The 19281-nt window shown below is 51.7% G+C and overlaps 2 protein-coding genes across 6 annotated transcripts in view; one reads left to right on the top strand and one right to left on the bottom strand.

Moving 5' to 3' along the window:
* The window catches only part of C3H1orf226 (chromosome 3 C1orf226 homolog), a 359296-nt gene that overhangs the window by 334002 nt on the left and 6013 nt on the right, over positions 1-19281 (top strand). For 4 of the 5 annotated variants that reach the window (XM_027527387.1, XM_027527372.1, XM_027527380.1 and 1 more), the window contains 2 exons: positions 4753-4918; positions 6335-6487. In XM_027527387.1, coding sequence (XP_027383188.1) covers positions 4753-4918; positions 6335-6487 — 319 coding nt within the window. Of the gene's footprint in view, positions 1-4752; positions 4919-6334; positions 6488-14542; positions 17706-19281 lie in introns of those variants that run through there. The other variant, XM_027527397.1, reaches the window with a different exon arrangement.
* On the bottom strand, positions 13169-16001 carry SPATA46 (spermatogenesis associated 46). Its single transcript, XM_027527420.1, has 3 exons — positions 15778-16001; positions 14461-14574; positions 13169-13811 (listed from the first exon to the last, which is right to left on the bottom strand). The coding sequence occupies exons 1-3, from the start codon at positions 15974-15976 to the stop codon at positions 13285-13287; spliced, it is 840 nt and encodes a 279-aa protein (XP_027383221.1). The 5' UTR covers positions 15977-16001; the 3' UTR covers positions 13169-13284.

The following is a 19281-nucleotide window of genomic DNA, read 5'->3' as shown; positions in this document are numbered from 1 at the left end:
GTCTTCTTAACATCTTTCCTGCTTTTAAAATACATCAAGTCTGGCTTACTTGGTTTCTCTGCACAGTGTCCGGCGTGAGGTCAGCTTTTACTTGTGTTGCCAGACTCTATTGCCATCAGACCGCAAGGTTTCTGCCTGTCTTTGTAAAACTGCCAGCAATCCCCGGAATTCCAATGGGTAGTACTGTGACCTCAGCATTTCAGGTGGGAACACATTTTCCTTTGTTCTGGGAGTATCCAAGTCCTCCTGTGTGACTCCTGAGAAGAGCTAAGGATAAAGACAGTTTCTTGCTAACAGGTGTACTCTCGGGGTCCCTTGTTGCATGATTTATGCACTCTCCCCATTTTTCCTCGAAGATCAGTCTGGTTCTACTGTTATCACTGGGACCAGGCTTAGATCTCCTTCACAGTGTTCTGATTTGGTCTCAGACCTCAAGACCTCTCCCAGCCTCTCCCTAAATTGGTTCAGAGCTGGTCTAGAAAGGCCCTGCCTTGGCCTTCAAGGTACGTGGGCAAAGGTGTTGCTCAGCTGACTCTTAAGCATTTCCAGAGTAGATCTCAGTGCATAAATAGTGAACCCCAAGCCCTTCGGACCACTTTCCTGACCCCAGCATGAGGCTTGCCTGGCTGCACTAGCTTCCTGCTCTTAGATGGACAAGAAGTTCAAGGGTGCGAATCAAAGTATAATCAAGCCTTGAACCAAAGCTGGGTTGTAGCTGGCACCCGCATGGCCACAGGCTGGGCCCACATAGCTCCAGAATTGATCTGGGCGCTGTGGCTGTCTGGCAGTGGTTAAGTAGGCCAGGTCCCTTCACAGTTTGCCAACTCCTAGCCTGGCTCCTGGGGAAAATGTTGTCCTGCAGCTCAGTATTGCTATTGAAAGACTTCTCTACCTGCTGCCACTTGTTCTGAAACAAGCGATCGGTTACTTAATGCTTTGCAATCGTGTATGCCGTAGTTAGAGGAACAGCGCTGAAAACCCTCCGCAGCCCCCCACGCCCACCCCCGCCAGGCCCTAGATGTAGCCTCTGTGCTCGTGGCTTCTCCAGTTCCCAGCGCCCTGGGTGCACTGCCCAGGCCCCTGCCTTGTGCATGCAGAGACAGAGCCGCCTGCCTCCGCTTGTGTGTCCCGTGTGTGTGGGGGGGCAAACTGCTCTGGTTCTCTCCACTGCCATTTCCATGTGCCTGCTGCTCCCTAACTCCAGCCTGGCCCTGCCCCCACTTCTCATGGAGGAGCTGGAGTCCAGGCAAGTAGGCTGGAGGGCCAGTGGGCAGTGGTCTGGTGTTGCTGGGTGGGTTGTGGGCGGCTGTCTGAGTCTGGGGAAGTGGTACAGAGCTGGAGGGCACAGGGTTGAACTTACACTTGTACTGCTATGGCCAAAACGCAGAACTGGACCCTGACTCAAGGCGTGGCCTTCCCCCCGATTTAGTCTGTGACCAGAATGCGTGCATGCTAAGTCGTCTCAGTCTGGTCTGACTCTTTGCAACCCTGTGGACTGTAGCCCACCAGGCTCCTCTGTCCATGGGATTCTCCAGGCAAGAATACTGGAGTGGGTTGCCATGCTCTCCTCCAGGGGATGGATCCCTTGGCAGGTGGATTCTTTACCACTAGCGCCACCTGGGAAGCCCAGAATAGTCATTGCCAAAGACCACGTGACTCTGGAAAGGCAAAACTGTCTTCTGCCTTTTCAGAAATTAACATAGCCTTCCTTGGCCAAAGGTGTTTGAGGTTTTAAAAGAAGAGCATGCTGAATACAAATACATCCCGTCTGGGAGGGAGGGGGAGGTGGTATCTGCTCCTGTTGTACAGTGGGAGAGGCGAGCACACAGCTGTAGCTGACTGCCCAAGCCAAGGCCGAAAATAATGCTGCTTCATTTCCGTGCTTCGTGGCCAGACCCACATATGCGAAACACAAGGAGTGTTAAATTGCCTCAAATTTAGAGGAAGTTCGGGCCGTTTTGTCCCAGCTTGGCCTGGGTTTCGTACTCCTGGGGTACAGACTGCTTCAGTGAGAGGCCTGAGCCTTATGTCTGCTGCCCATTTGGACGGCTGTAGGAACAGAAGGGCTCCTTAGCGCCGGGTTTAGGCAGCAGCAGCAGCGTGTGCTTTCGAATTCCCAGGGTTTCAAAACACCTGAAATGTTATAAGTCTGCGTTTGCAAAGCTAAAGTTCTTGTTTAGACTAATACAAGGAACGCTCAAACACAACTTTTTCTCATAGTACTGAGTGCCTGTGGATTTGTGATGAAAGATTTGATTCAAAGGTTGTCTTTTATGTACTAATGGTAACTCCCCTGCTGGAATGGTTACGTGCAAAAGAAACTTCCAGATTTTGGTGTTTTTTTTTTTTTCCCCCTGGCTTCTGCAGGAGGGAATTCTTCTTTTGTCCCCTGTCCTAATTCTCTGACTTCCCAGAGGAAATCTAGGAGTGTTCTTCATGGAACCTTTAACCACTGGCCCCTGGTACTGACTATTCTATTCACCTGATATGGACTCATAGACTGGCCAAGCCTCTGGCCAACCTCTCAGTTGAAAAATGGAGACAGTGAGGCGCAGGTAGAAGTGTATTACCTTCAGTTGAATAGGGAGTAACCAACAGATTCGAGCTTTCAGCTCCTGGTCCAGTGCTCTCAACTGGCCTCTTCTGTGGGCAGGTTCAGACGTGGGGTTTGGGCACCTGAGTGTGTAGCCTTTGTGTGCAGGGAGCCCTCTGTAGATGTCAGTTGTTGGTAGGTGAGATTCCCCGCTGTTTCTGTTTACATGCTTGGAAAGTTTTGCTCCACATTTATGCCTCGTGTTTCTGTTTTGCTCTGAAGAAAATAGAAAATGGATAATTAGCAATTCTGTCTGCCCAGTACATTCCTCTCGGTGATGCTCTTAGTTGGAATAAATTACATTTACTGGCAGATGGAAGGTTATGGTTTCCTCTGGGGGCACTTGTAGGGGTGAGGTTCCCACAGCAATTGTCCTGATTCTCAGAACCAGCAGGATTTGGGGGGACTCTTTTGGTGAACTGTCTCCATGCCTCATTTTTGCAAGGAAGACAGAGGCTTAATAGCCATCTACCATCTGATACTGGATTAAAATATTATTGCCACTGCTTTCCCTGTTCTTGCCCCTCTCTAGATCTCTCCTTAGTTTATTTGAGGCTGATGTCTGGACTGGAAGATCAGTCTTGTCCTTAGCAGCGCCTGGTGAAGGACAGATTCACTTTAGATTCCTTAGGCATCCTCCCCCTTGGGGAACGATAGGCCTAACCTCAGGAGCCGCTAATGGAAAGTGGCGGTTAATCTCATTAGTGGCTCCACTTAGAAGCAGAGCCAACAACTGCAAGGTCAGGTCCTCAAATCTGGGCCGGGGTGAGGAGCTGGGGGGAAGGAAGCAGCCACTGCATCCGAAAGTGCGATCTCTGAGGGCTGGCTGCCGGCAGGGCAGACACTGCCCTGGCAGGACTCTGGGCCAAGCTCGGCCAGACCGTGGGGTGAATATGACCTGTTACTCCCTGACAGAATGTGAATCTCTTTGGAGCAGATGGCTCTTCAGAAACCCAGAGCATTTGTTGTCTGAGTCAGAGAATCGACTCTTCCAATTCCTTCCTTCTCTCTCCTCTGCTCTTGGCTCTACCTGTCCCAGCCCGGTCCTCCTGACTCTGTGTCTTTATCCACACCGTGTTTTTGGTTCAAGAAAACCCTCTTTCATACAGGTTGCTTTGGTCTTAACCACCAAATTCATGAGCTCCCCATATTCAGGGACCTTCAGAAACCTCCCAGAGGCCTTTCTATCCACTTCTCAGCACAAAAGTCACATATTGTTATCATTGTTGTGTGACTTAGTGTCGTCAAGCCAGAGTCCTGAGAGAATCCCCACGTCTCCTCCCCCTGGGTTGTGTCCCCACACCCAGACTGCGCACAGGGAGCAGAGAGGCCCCCTGGGCCCTGAGCACTCAGGGTGCCACTGCCGGTGCTCTACCAGGGACAGTGAGAGGGCGAGGGGCCCCCTCTCCCCAGAGAGGACAGCTCTGGAAGCTGTCACCTCAGGCTGACAGCCACCTGCCGGGGCTGCTGGACAAAGCCCTGTGGTTAGTCAGTCAGCAGCTGTTTGACCTCCGCCAGGTACGAGGCATGCTCCCAGAGGCCTCCAGAAATAAAAAGGGAGCGGAAGGTCAGGGCAGGAAGCTGACACCCACCACAGGCGTGGAAAAACAGACTTCATGACCGTCACCTCACTGTCTTAGAAAGGGCATGCGCCTGGCTTCCTGTTTCTCGTGCTGTTTGGGTGTGTGGAAGGGGAGAAGGAAGATTGTTACAGCAGTCTGCTGTGACACTTTCTTCGCTAGTGGGTCAGCATATCAGTTTTTTGGCTTTGTTTTTGAAAAGACAAGGTGAGAAAAAGGTACCTGCCTCAACACAGCAGTAGTATGTTAGCTGTCAGAGCGGTTCTGACGGGGCTGGGGCTGGGACACAACTCTTTCCTACCTCTTGCTCTCGGTGTGGGGCTCTAAGTGGTATGTGAATGACACATCATGGCCCCCACTCGGGATGCGGATCCAGTGGCCCAGCTTCTTTCAGCTTCTCCTCTGCATTACCAGCCCAGGTGCCCATTTTGCCTGGGAAAGGGCTTCTCCGTCTTGAATTGAAGCTGGAAGGCTTGTCTGGCCCTGGCCCTCCACCAGTGACTCACGTTTACATTCACATCCCTTTCTTCTCTCCGCCCTGTCTCCTCGCTGTCTTCTCTGCCTCCCCGCTCTCCGCAGGTTCACTTGCTGAAGGACCAGCTGGCTGCTGAGGCCGCAGCGCGGCTGGAGGCCCAGGCTCGCGTGCACCAGCTCCTGCTGCAGAACAAGGACATGCTCCAGCACATCTCCCTGCTGGTCAAGCAGGTGCAGGAGTTGGAGCTGAAGCTGTCGGGACAGAACGCCAGTAAGCGAGGGCCCTGCCTGGCCTCACCTCCCCGTGGAGGCTCTGGAACCGAGAGTTACCTTCCCCAAGCTTTTGGTGGTATTCTTGGACCCCTGGCCTGCCCTGGTTATCCTAGCAGAGAATATAAGCAGCTCTGTTTGTTCCATCCACACACTTAATGGAATTACAAAATGGCAGGGCCAGAGAGGGTCTTGGCTGCCTTCTAGCCCAGTGCCCAGATTTGACCTTGAAGTCCCCAGGAGTCACAACCACATGTTCTCCCAGCCTCTCCTTGATGGGCCCCCAGGCTCTTCACATCCTGAGGCTGCCTGGTTCCTTCTCAGAGGGCTTTTCCAATCGAAATACACTGAGCATCTATTGTGAGTCATGCTTTCTGAGAGCTCTGCAGGAGACGTCAATCTGTCCAGTAGTTCACTCCCCCTGCATAACTCTGTAGCGCAGAAAAGGCTGGTAGCAGTCTGCCTCTCAGTGGGTAAAGCAGAGGAGCGCCTGTGGCCAGCACACTCTGCCGGCTAGTGGCAGAGGTTGCTTGGCTCCCCGCCTGAGATCCCTGCCTCTACTCCCAGCTGATCCGGGCTGCACTGGGATGTGCTGGGAGACAGCGTGTCTCTGTGACGCGCTGAACTTGTCCGTGGCTTGTCTGCTGCTCTAAGTGCGCACTGACTGTGGACCAGTATCGACTGATCATACGCATGATCTCTTTTAATCCCTACAGTGGCAGATGATTTTGTGCCCATTTTACAGATGAAGAAACAGACCCAGAGATTAAATAACTAGCTCAAGGTTTCAGGACTAGCACAGTGTGGAGCCAAGATTCAAACTCGGGTCTGATCATAAAACAAATGCTTTCTGCATCACACCGGTAGTTCACCCAAACTACCCTGGGAGCTTCTTAAAAAATGGATACTCAAAAAAAAAAAAAAAAAAAGGATACTCCCAGATCCAACCCACAGAGATTCTGCATTGGTAGGTCTCAGGCAGAGCTGAGAACTCTGTTTTTAAAGTGGCCCAAAGGTATGCATAGGGAACCACTGTACTTTACCACTCTGAAAGCCCTTCTGGATGTTTCTTTATCAAGCCCCTGTTGTATTAATGCCAATTTGCAAGGTTGCACTAAACGTTTCTACATACTTTTAACATAGCTCTTCAGTTTGTACCTTTTTCCTACCACGTTCCCCTTTCAAAGCATCCACGGGTCTTGCCAGCCCATCGCGGTCATGGCCCCGCCTTGCCTCCTCCCCCGGCTCCTCCCCCTAGCCTGGCACGTCCATTCTGAGTCAAGTGGAAGGAAGGATTGAAAAGCCCACCCTTACCCCACTCCCCCCGAGTCGGCCAGGGACCTGGGTGGGCCAAGGGTGGCTTTCAAACCAACCACCTTGCTCATGCCACCCCTCTTCCTGTTGTCTCCCCCTCCAGTGGGCTCGCAGGACAGCTTGTTGGAGATCACCTTCCGCTCTGGAGCCCTGCCTGTGCTCTGTGACCCCACGACCCCGAAGCCGGAGGACCTACACTCGCCGCCCCTGGGCGCGGGCTTGGCCGACTTCGCCCACCCAGCGGGCAGCCCCTTAGGTAGGCGCGACTGCTTGGTGAAGCTGGAGTGCTTCCGCTTTCTCCCACCCGAGGACACCCCGCCCCCTGCTCAGGGCCAGCCGCTCCTTGGCAGCCTGGAGCTCATCAAGTTCCGAGAGTCGGGCATCGCCTCAGAGTACGAGTCCAACACGGACGAGAGCGAGGAACGGGACTCGTGGTCCCAGGAGGAGCTGCCCCGCCTGCTGAATGTCCTGCAGAGGCAGGAGCTGGGCGACAGCCTGGATGATGAAATCGCCGTATAGGTGCCCTGGGGCGAGGAGGCCGAGGTGTGGAGGGCCGAGTCTGGCTGCTGCCTGGGTAGGGCTGCCAGCTGATGGGCAGATGGGCACTGCTGAGGATATCCAGGGGCCTGGAAACGTTTACAGTTTAAGAAAAGCATTAGGATTTTGCTTTGGAGGGCCAAGTGGGGAAGAAATTGGATTGTCAAAAGTGAATCAACTCCTCCCTCCTACTTGTGACTCCTGGGGGAGGAGGGGACTTTCAGAGCCCATGGCTTTGGGAGAGGGTCCCTCTTAAGGACCACCAGGCTGCTGAAGGACCTGCTCCCACCTACCGCATCATCAGGCTGCTCTGCTCTGTCACGTAAGGCCCTTACAGTCCCCTTGCTCTCCCTACTTCTGTGGTCCCGGCTATGAAGGGAAGCCATCGGTACCTTCTCAGGTACTTTGTATTTAGATGCCAGGATGCTACCAGTTGCCTAACTCTTCCCTGACCTTCCTGGGAGGAATAACTTCTTTAAGCCTTTGCAGAGACTATAGAGGTTAAATGCTCCAGGCTAAAGGACCGGATAGTCCTTTCAGTGTGCGTGTGGTTTGGAATGTGTCACATTGAGGGGATACGCTTTCAGATGAATTGGATCCAAGCGCTTTCTCTGGGTGGCATCGAGCGTTGCTCCAGAAGGAGATGGGACTTCACTACCGTTCAGGCCCTGCCGTGGAAGCCAGTGGGGAGGACAGCCTCTCTCCTGCCCCAGATCACCGAGGTCTGACTCTGTAGTGTGATGCCCCGCCCACCTCCTGCCTACAAGTCCAGCTCATCCCCAAGGAAGCGGGAAAGCTGCCCTCTGTCTCCTGTGTCCTGCCTCAAGGGCTGTGCCTACTGAAGCTATTATAGCACTCTGCCTCTATAAAAGCCTCAGAGCCCCCAGCCTTACCTCTCAACCTGTCCTCTCCACTGGGTGGAAGTGTGCAGTTTTTACTGCAACAAGAAAAGAAAAAGAACACAGGCTGGTAGCTGAGACTGCTCAAGTCCACTCTTCAGAATCACTGCCACTTAAGTCAGGGACCAGAGCCACTTTGCCCTTGGCCGGCCACCCTGTGGATGCGCGCCTAGAGTGTGCCAGTAAACAGTGCCACGTGCCGCTCTCCTTTACCATCTGGGCCCGGAGGTTGCTGCCTGCTACTCTGGGCTGACTGGGGCTCTGAGGGCACGCTTGCGCGTCCTTGCCTCCAGTGAGACCCGCAGTGGCTGGCAACAGGTTTAAAGGTGCCAAGAGAGAGCTGAGACATGCTAGTGCTGTGTAAGTTTGGGGAAACATCTTTATCTTGAACAGCAAATTCCAGACCCAGACTGTGTTACTATGGGGTTGGCTAAAACGTTCGTTCAGGTTTTTCCACAGCATCTTATGGGAAAACTCGAAGAACTTTCTGGCCAACCCAGTATTTGAGGATCAATTGGTAACGATGTGGTGGCTTCAAAATTAAGTTCTTTAAGCCTAACTTGGCTTTATGAAATACAGAAATGAAAGCGTAGATCTTCTGTTATAGCTACAGTTGGGTTTCCGCTAGACCCGAAAGTCCAAAGTAAAGGAAATCAATGCAGCTTTATGTTAGCCTTCCTTGGTGCATGAAGGTGTCAGTGAAATGAGATGGGTGCATGTGTGTGTGTGCATGTGTGTACACGTGTGCTTGCTTTGACATGCACATGTGAGGGAAGGTGTATATGTGTGTGTAGGCTTGTGAGAAGTGACCAGAGAGAAGAATGGGAATCTCCAGAGTGTTTGAATCAACAGTACACTTGTGTTCTTTTCCTGATGTGCATTTAGTTGGAGAGGGGGTGGCTCTGTTTTGTTACACTTTCTAGTTGATCATTGGAAGTAGATCCAGAGACAGAAGGGAAGGAAGAACTATGAAATCAAAGGAGAGAGGTCAGGAGTCCAGTTTGGCTGAGCCTCTCTAGCTTACAAAATCCTAACCCAGGCTTCCTTGAGTGTGGGACCTCTTTGCTCATTAGAAGTTGGGGTGTTCAGGGGAGGGGAAGGTCTGGCTTCTCCAGGCCCACTGCCCATAAGCAGGGGCTGAGGACAAAGCCAGAGGCCAGTGGACTGGGTGTGTGGAATGTGCTAGGAGAGGGCTTGTTTGGGGAGAAGAGTGGGTGGGGAAGATAGTGTCTAAAAGGGTCTTGAAAAGATTGCAAAGGGAAAGAAGAAAGGAGATAGTAGAGAGACTCAAGAATTGGAGAGACTAGTTCTCTGTACTACTGACTTGGAACCCATTCAAGACCCTTCCCTTCAGGAGGCTCCACAGTGGTTTCTACCCACGTTGGCCCCATCCTTTCCCCGGTTCATGCCCTCCCTGGAGCACTGGTGTGTGTGTTGGTGTCATCTTTAGTGTGACCCAGCCAGCGTGCGCTGGGTGTGTGGAGATGGAGGAGACAGAGGACAGATCTAGGGGCCTTCAAAGGTCACCAGCCACTGGGCAGGAAAGGGAGCGTTGCGGACCCCAACCTCCAAGTGATGTCACCCTGTCCTCTCCCCCTTGCTTCTTGCTCTGCTAACTCAGCTCCTGCCCTCCTCTCTTTCATCCTTCCACTCTGCCCTGTGTGGAGGACGAGTGGACACCAGGGGCGCCTCCCTTGCAGTACCTGCCCCAGCCTCTCCCGGGTGCCAGCAGACTCTTGGGCACCCTAGGCTCTCACAGGTGTGGAGCCAGGGAAGAATTGCTCTGCACAGGATGGACTTATATTGGAACTGAAAATTATATTCCTTATATCCCTGCTGATACCAATGCTGTCTATAAAGCCTCTTCATAGCCTCACTTCTCTCAACTGCTCTCATTTAGGGGTTGTATTCCTTTTTATTTTCTCTTTGCCTGACTGCTTTCTCCTACCCCTCACCCCTCACCCAATTCCTCGCCCTCTCCCTGAGCCTTCTACTTCCTAAAACTGTGTGGCATTAACTCTGTTGGATCAACTCTCTGGGAAAAGATTCTGTTCATGTAAGTGCACTTACTGCCTGGATGTTGTCACTAGTCTAGTGGCTTTTGCTAAATAAACCTTTCTTATTTCTAAAAGCTTTTCCATTGTCTTTTCTTGCTTCTTCTATTCTACCTGCTCCTTCTCCCCACCCCACCCCACCCCACTCCCCAAGCCTGGTGGCATCAGCTCCGTGACGCACGACTCCCAGGGGTGTGGTGTTGAGAAAAAGAACTCATGCTTCCAACAAGGAAGGAAGGAAGGTGGTACCTTCAGAGGCAGATTGTCCAGACCAGCCTTGCAGGATCAGGCTATACCAACAGTTCTTATCCAGGGGCGACAGTGCTCCCCCAGGGGATGTTTGACGGTGTCTTTTTGGTTGTCACAACTCGGAAGGATTCTGTTGACACATAGTGATTGGAAGCCAGGGAAGTTGCTAAATTTTCTACAGTGTGCAGAACAGCCCCCACGACAAAGAATTATCCAGCCCGAAATGTCAGTAATGCCTTGTCTATACCTGTTTCTTTTGTTCAGACTCTCCCATACCCCAGACCTTTTCATGCTCCAGACATCATTGAAATATTTTGGCAGCAGCAAGTTTTGAGTGCTTTAAAAAGTACATCATAGATCTTTTCAGATAGAGTTAAGATCATCAAGGGAGAAGGCAATGGTAACCCACTCCAGTACTCTTGCCTGGTAAATCCCATGGACGGAGGAGCCTGGTGGGCTGCCGTCTCTGGGGTTGCACAGAGTCGGACATGACTGAAGTGACTTAGCAGCAGCAGTAACAGCAACAAGATCATCAAGATTATAAAATTTCACTGATTCCCTGACTATAAATGTCTGAAATATGTAGTTGGTAGAATGCTAGATGGGAGCAATCCAGAAATGTCCATACTGGAGACAAAGCAGGGACGTTCCCACACCTGCCTAGAAGGATTACGGTGTCCCTGAGACACAGCTCAGCGGAGGGGTCCTGTCTCACTGAGATGTGGGCTTTCCTGCAGGGAGCAGAAATAAGAGGGGAGGCAGAAGGCTGGCAAAGACGGATGTTAGAGAAACATGGAGCTGCAGTTTCTCAGCATCGTGACAATCAAGCTACAGTGACCGGAACATATAGCTCTTTGGAAGGCAGAGGTTTCGTTAAACTTGACTTTGGTAAGCCAGGCCTGAAGGAGAATTGGAGGGTCAGTCAACCAGGTTTACGTACCCTCTGCCTTTCTCTGGCTGAGTGAACGGAACTGAACCTTTATTTTCTCACCTGTAAAATGGGAATACAGTACCCCACTAAAGCCTCAACGAAGAGTAAATGAGACTGCATTTTAGAATCAGTCAGTGTTGCTGCTCAGGGGTGCCTGGTCAGTGCAGGTGTGTGCTGCATGCATTTCTGCTGCACTGAACCTACTCAGTACTCTGTATATCGAGAATGCTACTGGGGTCATAATGACACTATGTTAAACGTGAAAGGTGGAAAGTACCTTGTCCTTAGGGAGAAAATGCTGAATTTGCACCCCTGCCAGGGCACACTCAGCGTGTGCTGTGGTCCTCGGGCTCAGTCCCCAGCCTTTGGATGGCTTTCCGTCTCTTTTTTAACACTGTGCCCTGTGCCCGGGTGGCTCAGTTGTAAAGCATCGCCTGCCAATGACTGCCAGTGGCAGGAGGCGCAGCTTCATCCCTGGGTCAGGAAGGTCCTCTGCAGAAGGAAGTGGCCAGCCGCTCCAATGTTCTTGCCTGGGAAATCCCATGGGCAGAAGAGTTTGGTGGGCTACAGTGCGTGGAGTTGCAGAGACGGGCACGTCTGAGAGCACCTGCACACACGTTCCTGGCCATGCCCGTGGCGTGGGTGTCCTGGAGGAGCAAGCGGGGGCTGGGCTGAGGGGGAATGAGTCCTCTCCTGGTCCTCCCCACACTATGCTGAGACCGTGGGCAGCCTCCCCAGGTCCACTCCCTGTCCCCCTCTCCCTGTGCTCCTTCAGAAGCCCCGTCACGGGGCCACGTGTGCACAGTAATGTCTGTAAGGGGAAGCTCCCGAGGGCTTAGGTAACTTTTCCATTTAGGGAAGTGGGACGTCAGAGTGAGAACTAAAGAGTCACTGTAGTGTCCTCTGTTCCCTCAGAGTACCAGGCCCTGGAAGTAGAGTCATGTCAAGGCTCCCTACAGACCACCATGCCCCGTGAGGGGAGAGTGGGACCTGCATGTCCTGGCTCCTGGTCCAGCTGGAGGTGGTGGGGGGTGAAGGGAGGCAAGGGAGTGGGGTGAGGAGCAGGGCGCTGGGGGTGGGGATGGGACTGGCCTCGCAGCAAAGGACTGGGACGCGACGGGCCTTGGGTCCAGCCTCTCTCTCCCTCACAAAGGAACCGCACATGGTATTTGAACAGGACAGTGCTAAGCAGAAGCAGCTTTGCTAAACCATAATGTGGGGCTTCAGAATCACTTGCCATATGACCACGGGAAGGGTCAATCCTCCCCACATTGGCCAACCAGTGGGTGCCAGGGTCCCCAAAAGGAAATGTGCCCCCACGCCCCTGCAGTGAAGGAGCCCACTGAGTCACCAGGGAGATGAAGTGAGAGGTAAATAAAGCCTCAAAATACGACCGTCGAGTATTAAGCTCTGTTTTCCTTCCACCACATAATGGGCAAAACAGGTGTCCTTGCTGCCCACTCAATGCTCATCCATTTTTCTGTGTCAGAGCGGGCTGTGAGGTTTGCTCAAAAATGGAATAAGGGTCAGGGCTATCTGCTGGGACATTCCTTGATGCTAGAAGCAGTGTTTTCACATATTTAACCTGGCCTTTCTGCCATGATTCAACAGAGCTATGTCAAGATGTCCCATGGGTCAAAAATGATCTACTTCAGCCAGAGATGTCCCTTCCAAGAGAAGCATCATGGTATATGTGGTAGGAACGGACCCCAGCCTTATTTGCCTCTCTTCTGGCTTATGCGTGAGGCATGGCCTTCCCATTCCATCCCTCAGAAGATCTAACACCTAAGAAGCTTTCACACTGCACGCAGATTCTGCCGATGCAGCCTTCCCCAGGCTGACAGGAGAGGGCCTTCAACCCTTCTGCCTCCGCGCAAGGTTCCCCATGGCGCGGAGCCAGGACCGATCACAGCGGGAGCAGCAGGAAGGTCAGGGTCCTAGAGCGGTGGCTCTCACACTTGAGCTGCATCAGAATCGCCTAGAGGGCAATTACAGCACAGACCGAGGGGCCCACCCGCAGTGTTCTGATTCAGTAGGTCTGAGAATTTAACTTCTAGCAAATTCCCAGGGGATACTGACACTTCTGGTCTGCACACCTCACTTTGAAAAACCACTATCTCGGAAGATATTCCCATACTTTGGGTATTCTTTCAAAACAGAGAGGCAGGGAGATGGACCTGGTGTTGCTAGGCAACCAGCAGCAGAAGGGAAATGGGATGGAGGCCAGAGGCTGGGAAGGATGGGGTACAGGGTGACCTGGCACTTAATAAAAGGCCGTCACTGACTTTGGTTTATTGACATCTCCACAGAGACATAAATAGGTATCGTCCCCTATTTACCTGGCGTCATCCACTAACAAGGGAGCCGCTGCTGTCCAGCAGGCCTACCTGAAGGCCTGGCCGCTGCCCAAGGAGAGCCTGTCTCCCGGCCGGGCCTTCTGCTCCTTGTACCAGAGCGTTTTGAGCTTGTGGTAGTACACCTTGCAGCTGAATCCCTCCTTGAAGCCCCTCTTGATATGGCTCTTGAGGGAGTGCAGAGTCGGATACAGGCGGCAGCAAGATGCACACTTGTAGCCATTCTGCTGGGCTGGGTGCCACTTGGAAGCCATCAGGATGTCCTGGAATGTGATGGAGTCTGTGGTGTCTGGGCCGGGCCTGGATTTCTTGGTGGCCTCTCGGGGGCAGGTGTTCTCTGGGGAGGGAGAGGATGAGCAGACGCTGTCGGCTGTGTCCTCTGGGAGGCAGCTGTCCCTCTGACCCTCGTCCCGCTGCACCTCCGAGAAGCTGTAGGTCTCAAGGTGGCTCTCTTTGTCCTTGCATAGAAAGTAGCTGTAAGGGGAGAACCAGGGCCGGTAGATGGTGCAGTTCCACCTCAGCTGCTCTCCATTTGGGGCGTCCCCCAAGATGCAATCTGCAAATGAAAGCTGGGTCTGAGCCTCAGGCCAGGCAGGGAGCAATGAGGCCTGGGGTGGCCAGAGACTGTACAGAGAGGCAGAAGGATAAGCAGACAGGGGGTCAGGCACGCCCTCAGGTCACCTCTGCCCCACCTTGAGTGGGTTCTGGGAGCAGGCAGAGGGTGGGGTGGGGAGAGCAGGCAGAGGCATTCTTTCCCGCTATTTGCTTTTCTGCTGGTACAAATGGCAGTTTGACTTCTGGGTAGTGACTCTGGTGGAATCACTCACTAAGCCCTGGTATTTGTCAGGTGTGTCCCGCCCTGAGGACACCTCTCCTCTGCCTCCTCTAAGGAGCAGACTGCCAGACCTCTGCACTCCCTCTTCCTTCCACAATGGTTGTGGCCATTTTTCCAGCCTTATTGTCTGTCTGCCTTCAACAGCCTGGTCAGGCAGAAACTGCTGCTGTGCATCAGCGTGAGAGACAGGAGAGGAGAAGCAAGAGGCCCCCACAGGGCTGCAGGTCTCTGCTAAAGGAAGCACCAGACGGAAGACTGCAGGGAGCAAGGCAGCGGGCGGCGATCCCACGCACAGCTCCCCCATACCCTCGGGGAGCAGCCGCATGCCCCAACTTCTCCCCCGTGCCCGCCCCACCAGAGCAGGTCTCACCTGGCGAGATCACTATGTTGTGCACCCCGTGCCGGAGAACGCCACCTGGGCACTGGGGCGGCAGGGCCTGGACTGGGCTGGGCACCTCAGTAGGTAACACAGGCTTTGCGATGTCTGGGTTACAGGAGAAACATTCTGGTGAGCTGAGCAGTGTTGGGAGCCCTTCCCCCAAGACGTACCTAGAGGTTCAACCTTGGTACTTTCAAGGCACTGCAAAGCTGAAGCAAAACAGTGACCTTTCTTGCACCTAGATAGGCAGAGCTATTCTGGATGACCTCCTGGGGAATTCCAAGTAGGGTGTGGTTTCACTGAGACCCGGGAAAGAGCCTCTCCAAAGGACAATGTAAGACGCGGGCCAGATAACAGCTTTCTGCCCGGCCCAGCCCTCTCTTGACCCTCCTGCAGCTCACCGTGTGTGTGTGTGTGTGTGTGTGTGTGTGTGTGTGTGTGTGTGTGTGTGTGAGTGTGTGTGTGTGTGTGTGTGTGTGTGAGTGAGTGTGTGTGTGAGCGCGCGCACATGCGCTTCTGTCTCTTCACTCCACGTTGCACCTTTTGGGTCCCTCCAGGGCCCAAGGGAGGGAGTCATGGGCCCTGTTGCTTTGTTACAAGATCCCTTTGAGGATGAAAAGCTGGTTTCTGCAATAGCCAGAGAGTGTTCAGATGAACCGTAGCTGTCTGATGGCTGCTAATACTTGGCTTAAAAAGCTGACTTGCCTCAAATCTCAGAGTAGTAGCTGTGCTCAGTTTGGGAAATAGATACAAATGCCTGTGTATAGGCAGTGGGTGTTTAGGAGAGCTATTCCTCCACGGAGCAGCACTTAAACTTCAATGTGCGTAGGAACCACCTGAGATATCGTTAAAAGTGCAGATTCTGACTCAGCGGGTCTCGGGTAGGGCCTGAGGTTTTTCATTTCTGACAAGCTCTCAGGAGATGCTGACGTTACAGGTCCATGGACCATGCTTTGAACAGCAAGTCAGAACATTCAGCTTTATTGCATGAACTCATCAGCCTCTTCTTCAACTTACATAGACAGGCTGTCCCCGCGAGTGTCCATGTAGATACAGAGGGTGAAAAGTGTAACAACAAATGTTTCCCCCATTCTTCACTTGCAGAAAATGAATAAACAGCAGGAACTACTTACCTGCTTTCTCCAATTAAAATGCCTCCCACCCACAGCATTTTGAAAAATTATTTTCTCCCTGTATGTAATTTAACTTTCTCACTAAATCGAGGTCCTATAGCATGATCTGGTAGAGTACTCAATTACAAGCTTCAAAGAGCCACATTTTGGGGGGCCCAGGGGCACCAGAGTTTACCTGGCAAGCTGGTGGCACGTGAGGACATAATATCAGGAAGCGTGCTCAGGGCAGAGGAAGAGATTCGAGTTCCAGAAATGCTGAGGAGTGAGAAGTTCTCCATGTTCTGGCTACCAAAGGGTACGGAGGTCACGCACAGCTGCTCCCAGGAGGCTGGTTGGGTTGTCTGGACGATAAACATTCCGAGCGCAGGTGACATCACAAGAAGACCACACGATTCCACTCACCAGGAAGGTGCCCTCAAAGATGGATGGGGTCTGGTGCAAGCAAGATAAAAATTTTAAAGATTTTTTGACTTGGCATTCCTCAGTGGCCTGTCTTACTTGGGAATATCCAGAGAGATGGAGGCGTGTGGGCGAGACCTGGAGTGATGCTGTCTGTCCCCCTGTCTGCTCTTTAGTGTCCCTTTTCCATGTTGTTGCTGCCAGTACCCCCAGCTCTGGGGCTCTCTGTCCTCTCTGAATGACGGCCTTGGTTTCTTTTTCATCTGCCTAATGTCTGCCACCAGATATTTTTGTTGTTTTAATTTAGCTTCTGGTTTGGGATATGGTGTATACTTTTATATTTTTCTTTGGACATAATTTCAAACTTAGAAAAAGCTGCAAAACTAAAATTAGTGCAGAGAATGTCCATGTACCCTGTATCTAGATTTTCCTATTGTTAACATTTTATTCCATTTGCTTTATCAATTCCCTCCCTCCCTGTCTATGCATGTATACTTTTTTTTTTCCTGAGGTATTTAAAGGTAAGTTACAAACATAATGTCCCTTTGTGCCTAAATACTCAATATGTTCTCCCCAAGAATAGGGACCAGATACTGTTTTAAATGGTTGGTGCTATTTTTAGCAAATGACTAAAACATAAATGGGTGGCTTACTCAACACCATTTGCTCATTATAAGCCATTTCCCACGAGGCTATGAACTCAGAGTGGCAAGGTTGCCTCTTTTCTTCGCTTCACTTCTGTCATCTAACAGCCTGGGTAGCCTGCTAGAGGGTTGATGGGTGAGTTGAAGGTGCCCCCTTCTCGATGCATACAGGGCTTTAGATGTAAAGGTGGAGATGTTTGTGCAGTGTGGGAAAGATCTGGTCCACTCTGTAAGCAGCAGTGCACTCCCCCTGCTGTGTGTGGACCAAGTGTGAGTGAGCGTCTGCGTGTGAGAGCCTGGAGTTGGCCTCCTGTCCCTGTGTGTTCACAGCACTCAAACGTTTGCCGGGGGCAGTGTGGGGAACGTACTCTCCTCACGCGCTGCCTCCACAGCCTGGTCTGGAATGTTAGAACGTGTTAGGATGCAAACTGATACTATGTACCTTGGCAACTTTAAGGTATTGGCAATTTCAGTTGGCTGCCCTGGCGTGCAGAAAGATCAGGGCTCAGGGAGTCAGCCTGTGTGAGTTCTAAATTTGGGTCTACCATTCAGCTCCCTGTGGGTATGAGGCATTCCTCTCTGCCACCTGCTTTTCCCGTTCTGTTAATTGGCGTGGTTGGAGTGGATGACCATCTTCCTGGTCTTAAATCTAGTGATTTACATGTGGAAATGAGACAACGAAGGAGTGATGCAGGACCCAGGAGACTTAGAGCTTCATCCTGCCCTGGCCTATTCCATTCCTCCTGCCGCCAGCTAGGAACTCCAGATATACTTAATGCAAAGGGGGCTCAGAATATGGGGGGAAATACAAGAGGCTACATCAGAGCCTGTTGGGAGAGTTTTTAAAATCTGACTCTGTTTTGATCTGGTTATTAACAAGCACCCGGTCGTCCTGCGTGCCTCATAACAGGGCCCCTGTCTTGCATGCTATGTCCTCTTGGTGTGTTGTTGCTGGTGGCCCAGACAGGAGATGACACTCCCCACGTGGTCGGTCACTACATAAAACGTGTCTCTCTCTCGTTTGTTTCCCACCTGCTTTCCGAGCCCCTTTCTCGGACAGGTAAGATACCATCTTTCTTACGGATGACTTTGGCCCCAGATGTTCCACTCTGCTTGGCTGTGTGCATGCTGGGGGTGCTCTGGGGAGGGTCACCTGGTTGGGGTCCACTTACCTTCCTTTCCACCATCACTGTTACTTTCTGAACCACCACGCTTCTGGTCCTGACAGTGTGTGAGTTTTAATGCTTTCAGCAGGAAAGGGGCTTGCTGCACACCCCTCAGATGGGGAGATGAAGGAAGCCCCAGGGAGAGTCCTGTGTCGGAGGCTGGAGTTCCTCCCAGTCTGACCTCAAGAGCCCCTGTGGACCACTCCCACAGGAGGGGGTTTTGAATGACTTTTCTAAATGGAAAAGGGCTTGGAGAACAGTTTCTCTACGATGTTAGCTCCTAATGCAGTCAGTTTTAAGCATTCATGTCAAAAGTCAATTCAATTAAACTATTTGCTAAATGCCTGCTATTGTGCAAGGCCCTATGCTGAGCATTGTAGACCAGAAATATCCCTCAAGATGCTACAGCCCAGCAAGGAGCTTATTTTATTATAAAGACAAGATGTATTTACCAGAAGACTGCAGAGAATTGTGAAGAGAGTACATGATGGGCTATATTTAAATTACTTAAGAATTCAGCAAATACATTCTGACGGGTAGAGAAGCAAGTAGTACAGGAAATCTAAAATGATGCTTAGTCAAAAAGTTATGTTTATTAGACTGCTTCCTCAATAATTATAATAAAAGGGGCTTGCAATTTACAAGTTACTTTGCCAGGTGCTTTTGGTACTTACACTTTTAAAAATGAATGTGTCTGCTCTGAAAATTCACATTAAACCAATAAGAAAACAGCCACAGAACTATGTGAGCCCAGAAGTGGTGGGGATTGGCCTTCTTCCCCAGCCTACCTCTCTTGAACACTCGCTCTAGTTTCATGGTGGCCCAAATACTTTCTGATTTGGGGGGAAATCATTAAACGCGTTAGTTTCCAGGAGTTCATGATCAAAGAAGACTTTGAAGAATATGGGACATGATAGGTAAATCACGCAAAAGTGGATGACATGGCAAGATTTACACTCTCAGGAGAAGACTCGAGTTGATACCCCTGTTGTACGATGGGCCAGGATCTCCTGCTGGTGTGGTGGGTCTACACCCGGAAGTCAGCCAGCCTGAACCAGCTGGCTCTGTGCCTGGTGTCCCAGCGGTGCTCTACCCAAGTTCCTGGCATGTCTCCTGCAGAGGTGCTTTTCCTGCATGTGGGTTAGGGTCAGTTACAGAGGTGAAGACTGGGGCTCACCAAAGGGGGAGATTCCACTCTTCCCACAGCTGCCTCCTACCTCTAAAGACCCTCACCATCTGGCTTATTGAGGTAGTTGGCTCAGAAGAGAGATCTCTGCTTGAAACCACAATAGAGAGAAATGCTCCCTGTGACCCAGGACTCAGCAGGGCAGGGCAGAGAAGTGCTTTATGCGCAAGTTCAATAAAGTGGCTTCCAGGCTGGCTCAGATTAGAAAGAATCCACCTGCAATGCAGGAGACCTGGGTTCAGTCCCTGAGTTGGGAAGATCCCCTGGAGAAGGAATACTCCTGC

The sequence above is a fragment of the Bos indicus x Bos taurus genome, chromosome 3 (assembly GCF_003369695.1).
Source record: "Bos indicus x Bos taurus breed Angus x Brahman F1 hybrid chromosome 3, Bos_hybrid_MaternalHap_v2.0, whole genome shotgun sequence".
NCBI classification, from domain to species: Eukaryota; Metazoa; Chordata; class Mammalia; order Artiodactyla; family Bovidae; genus Bos; species Bos indicus x Bos taurus.
The sequence above is the reverse complement of the archived record's forward strand: the minus strand, read 5'-3'. Positions and strand labels throughout refer to the sequence as shown.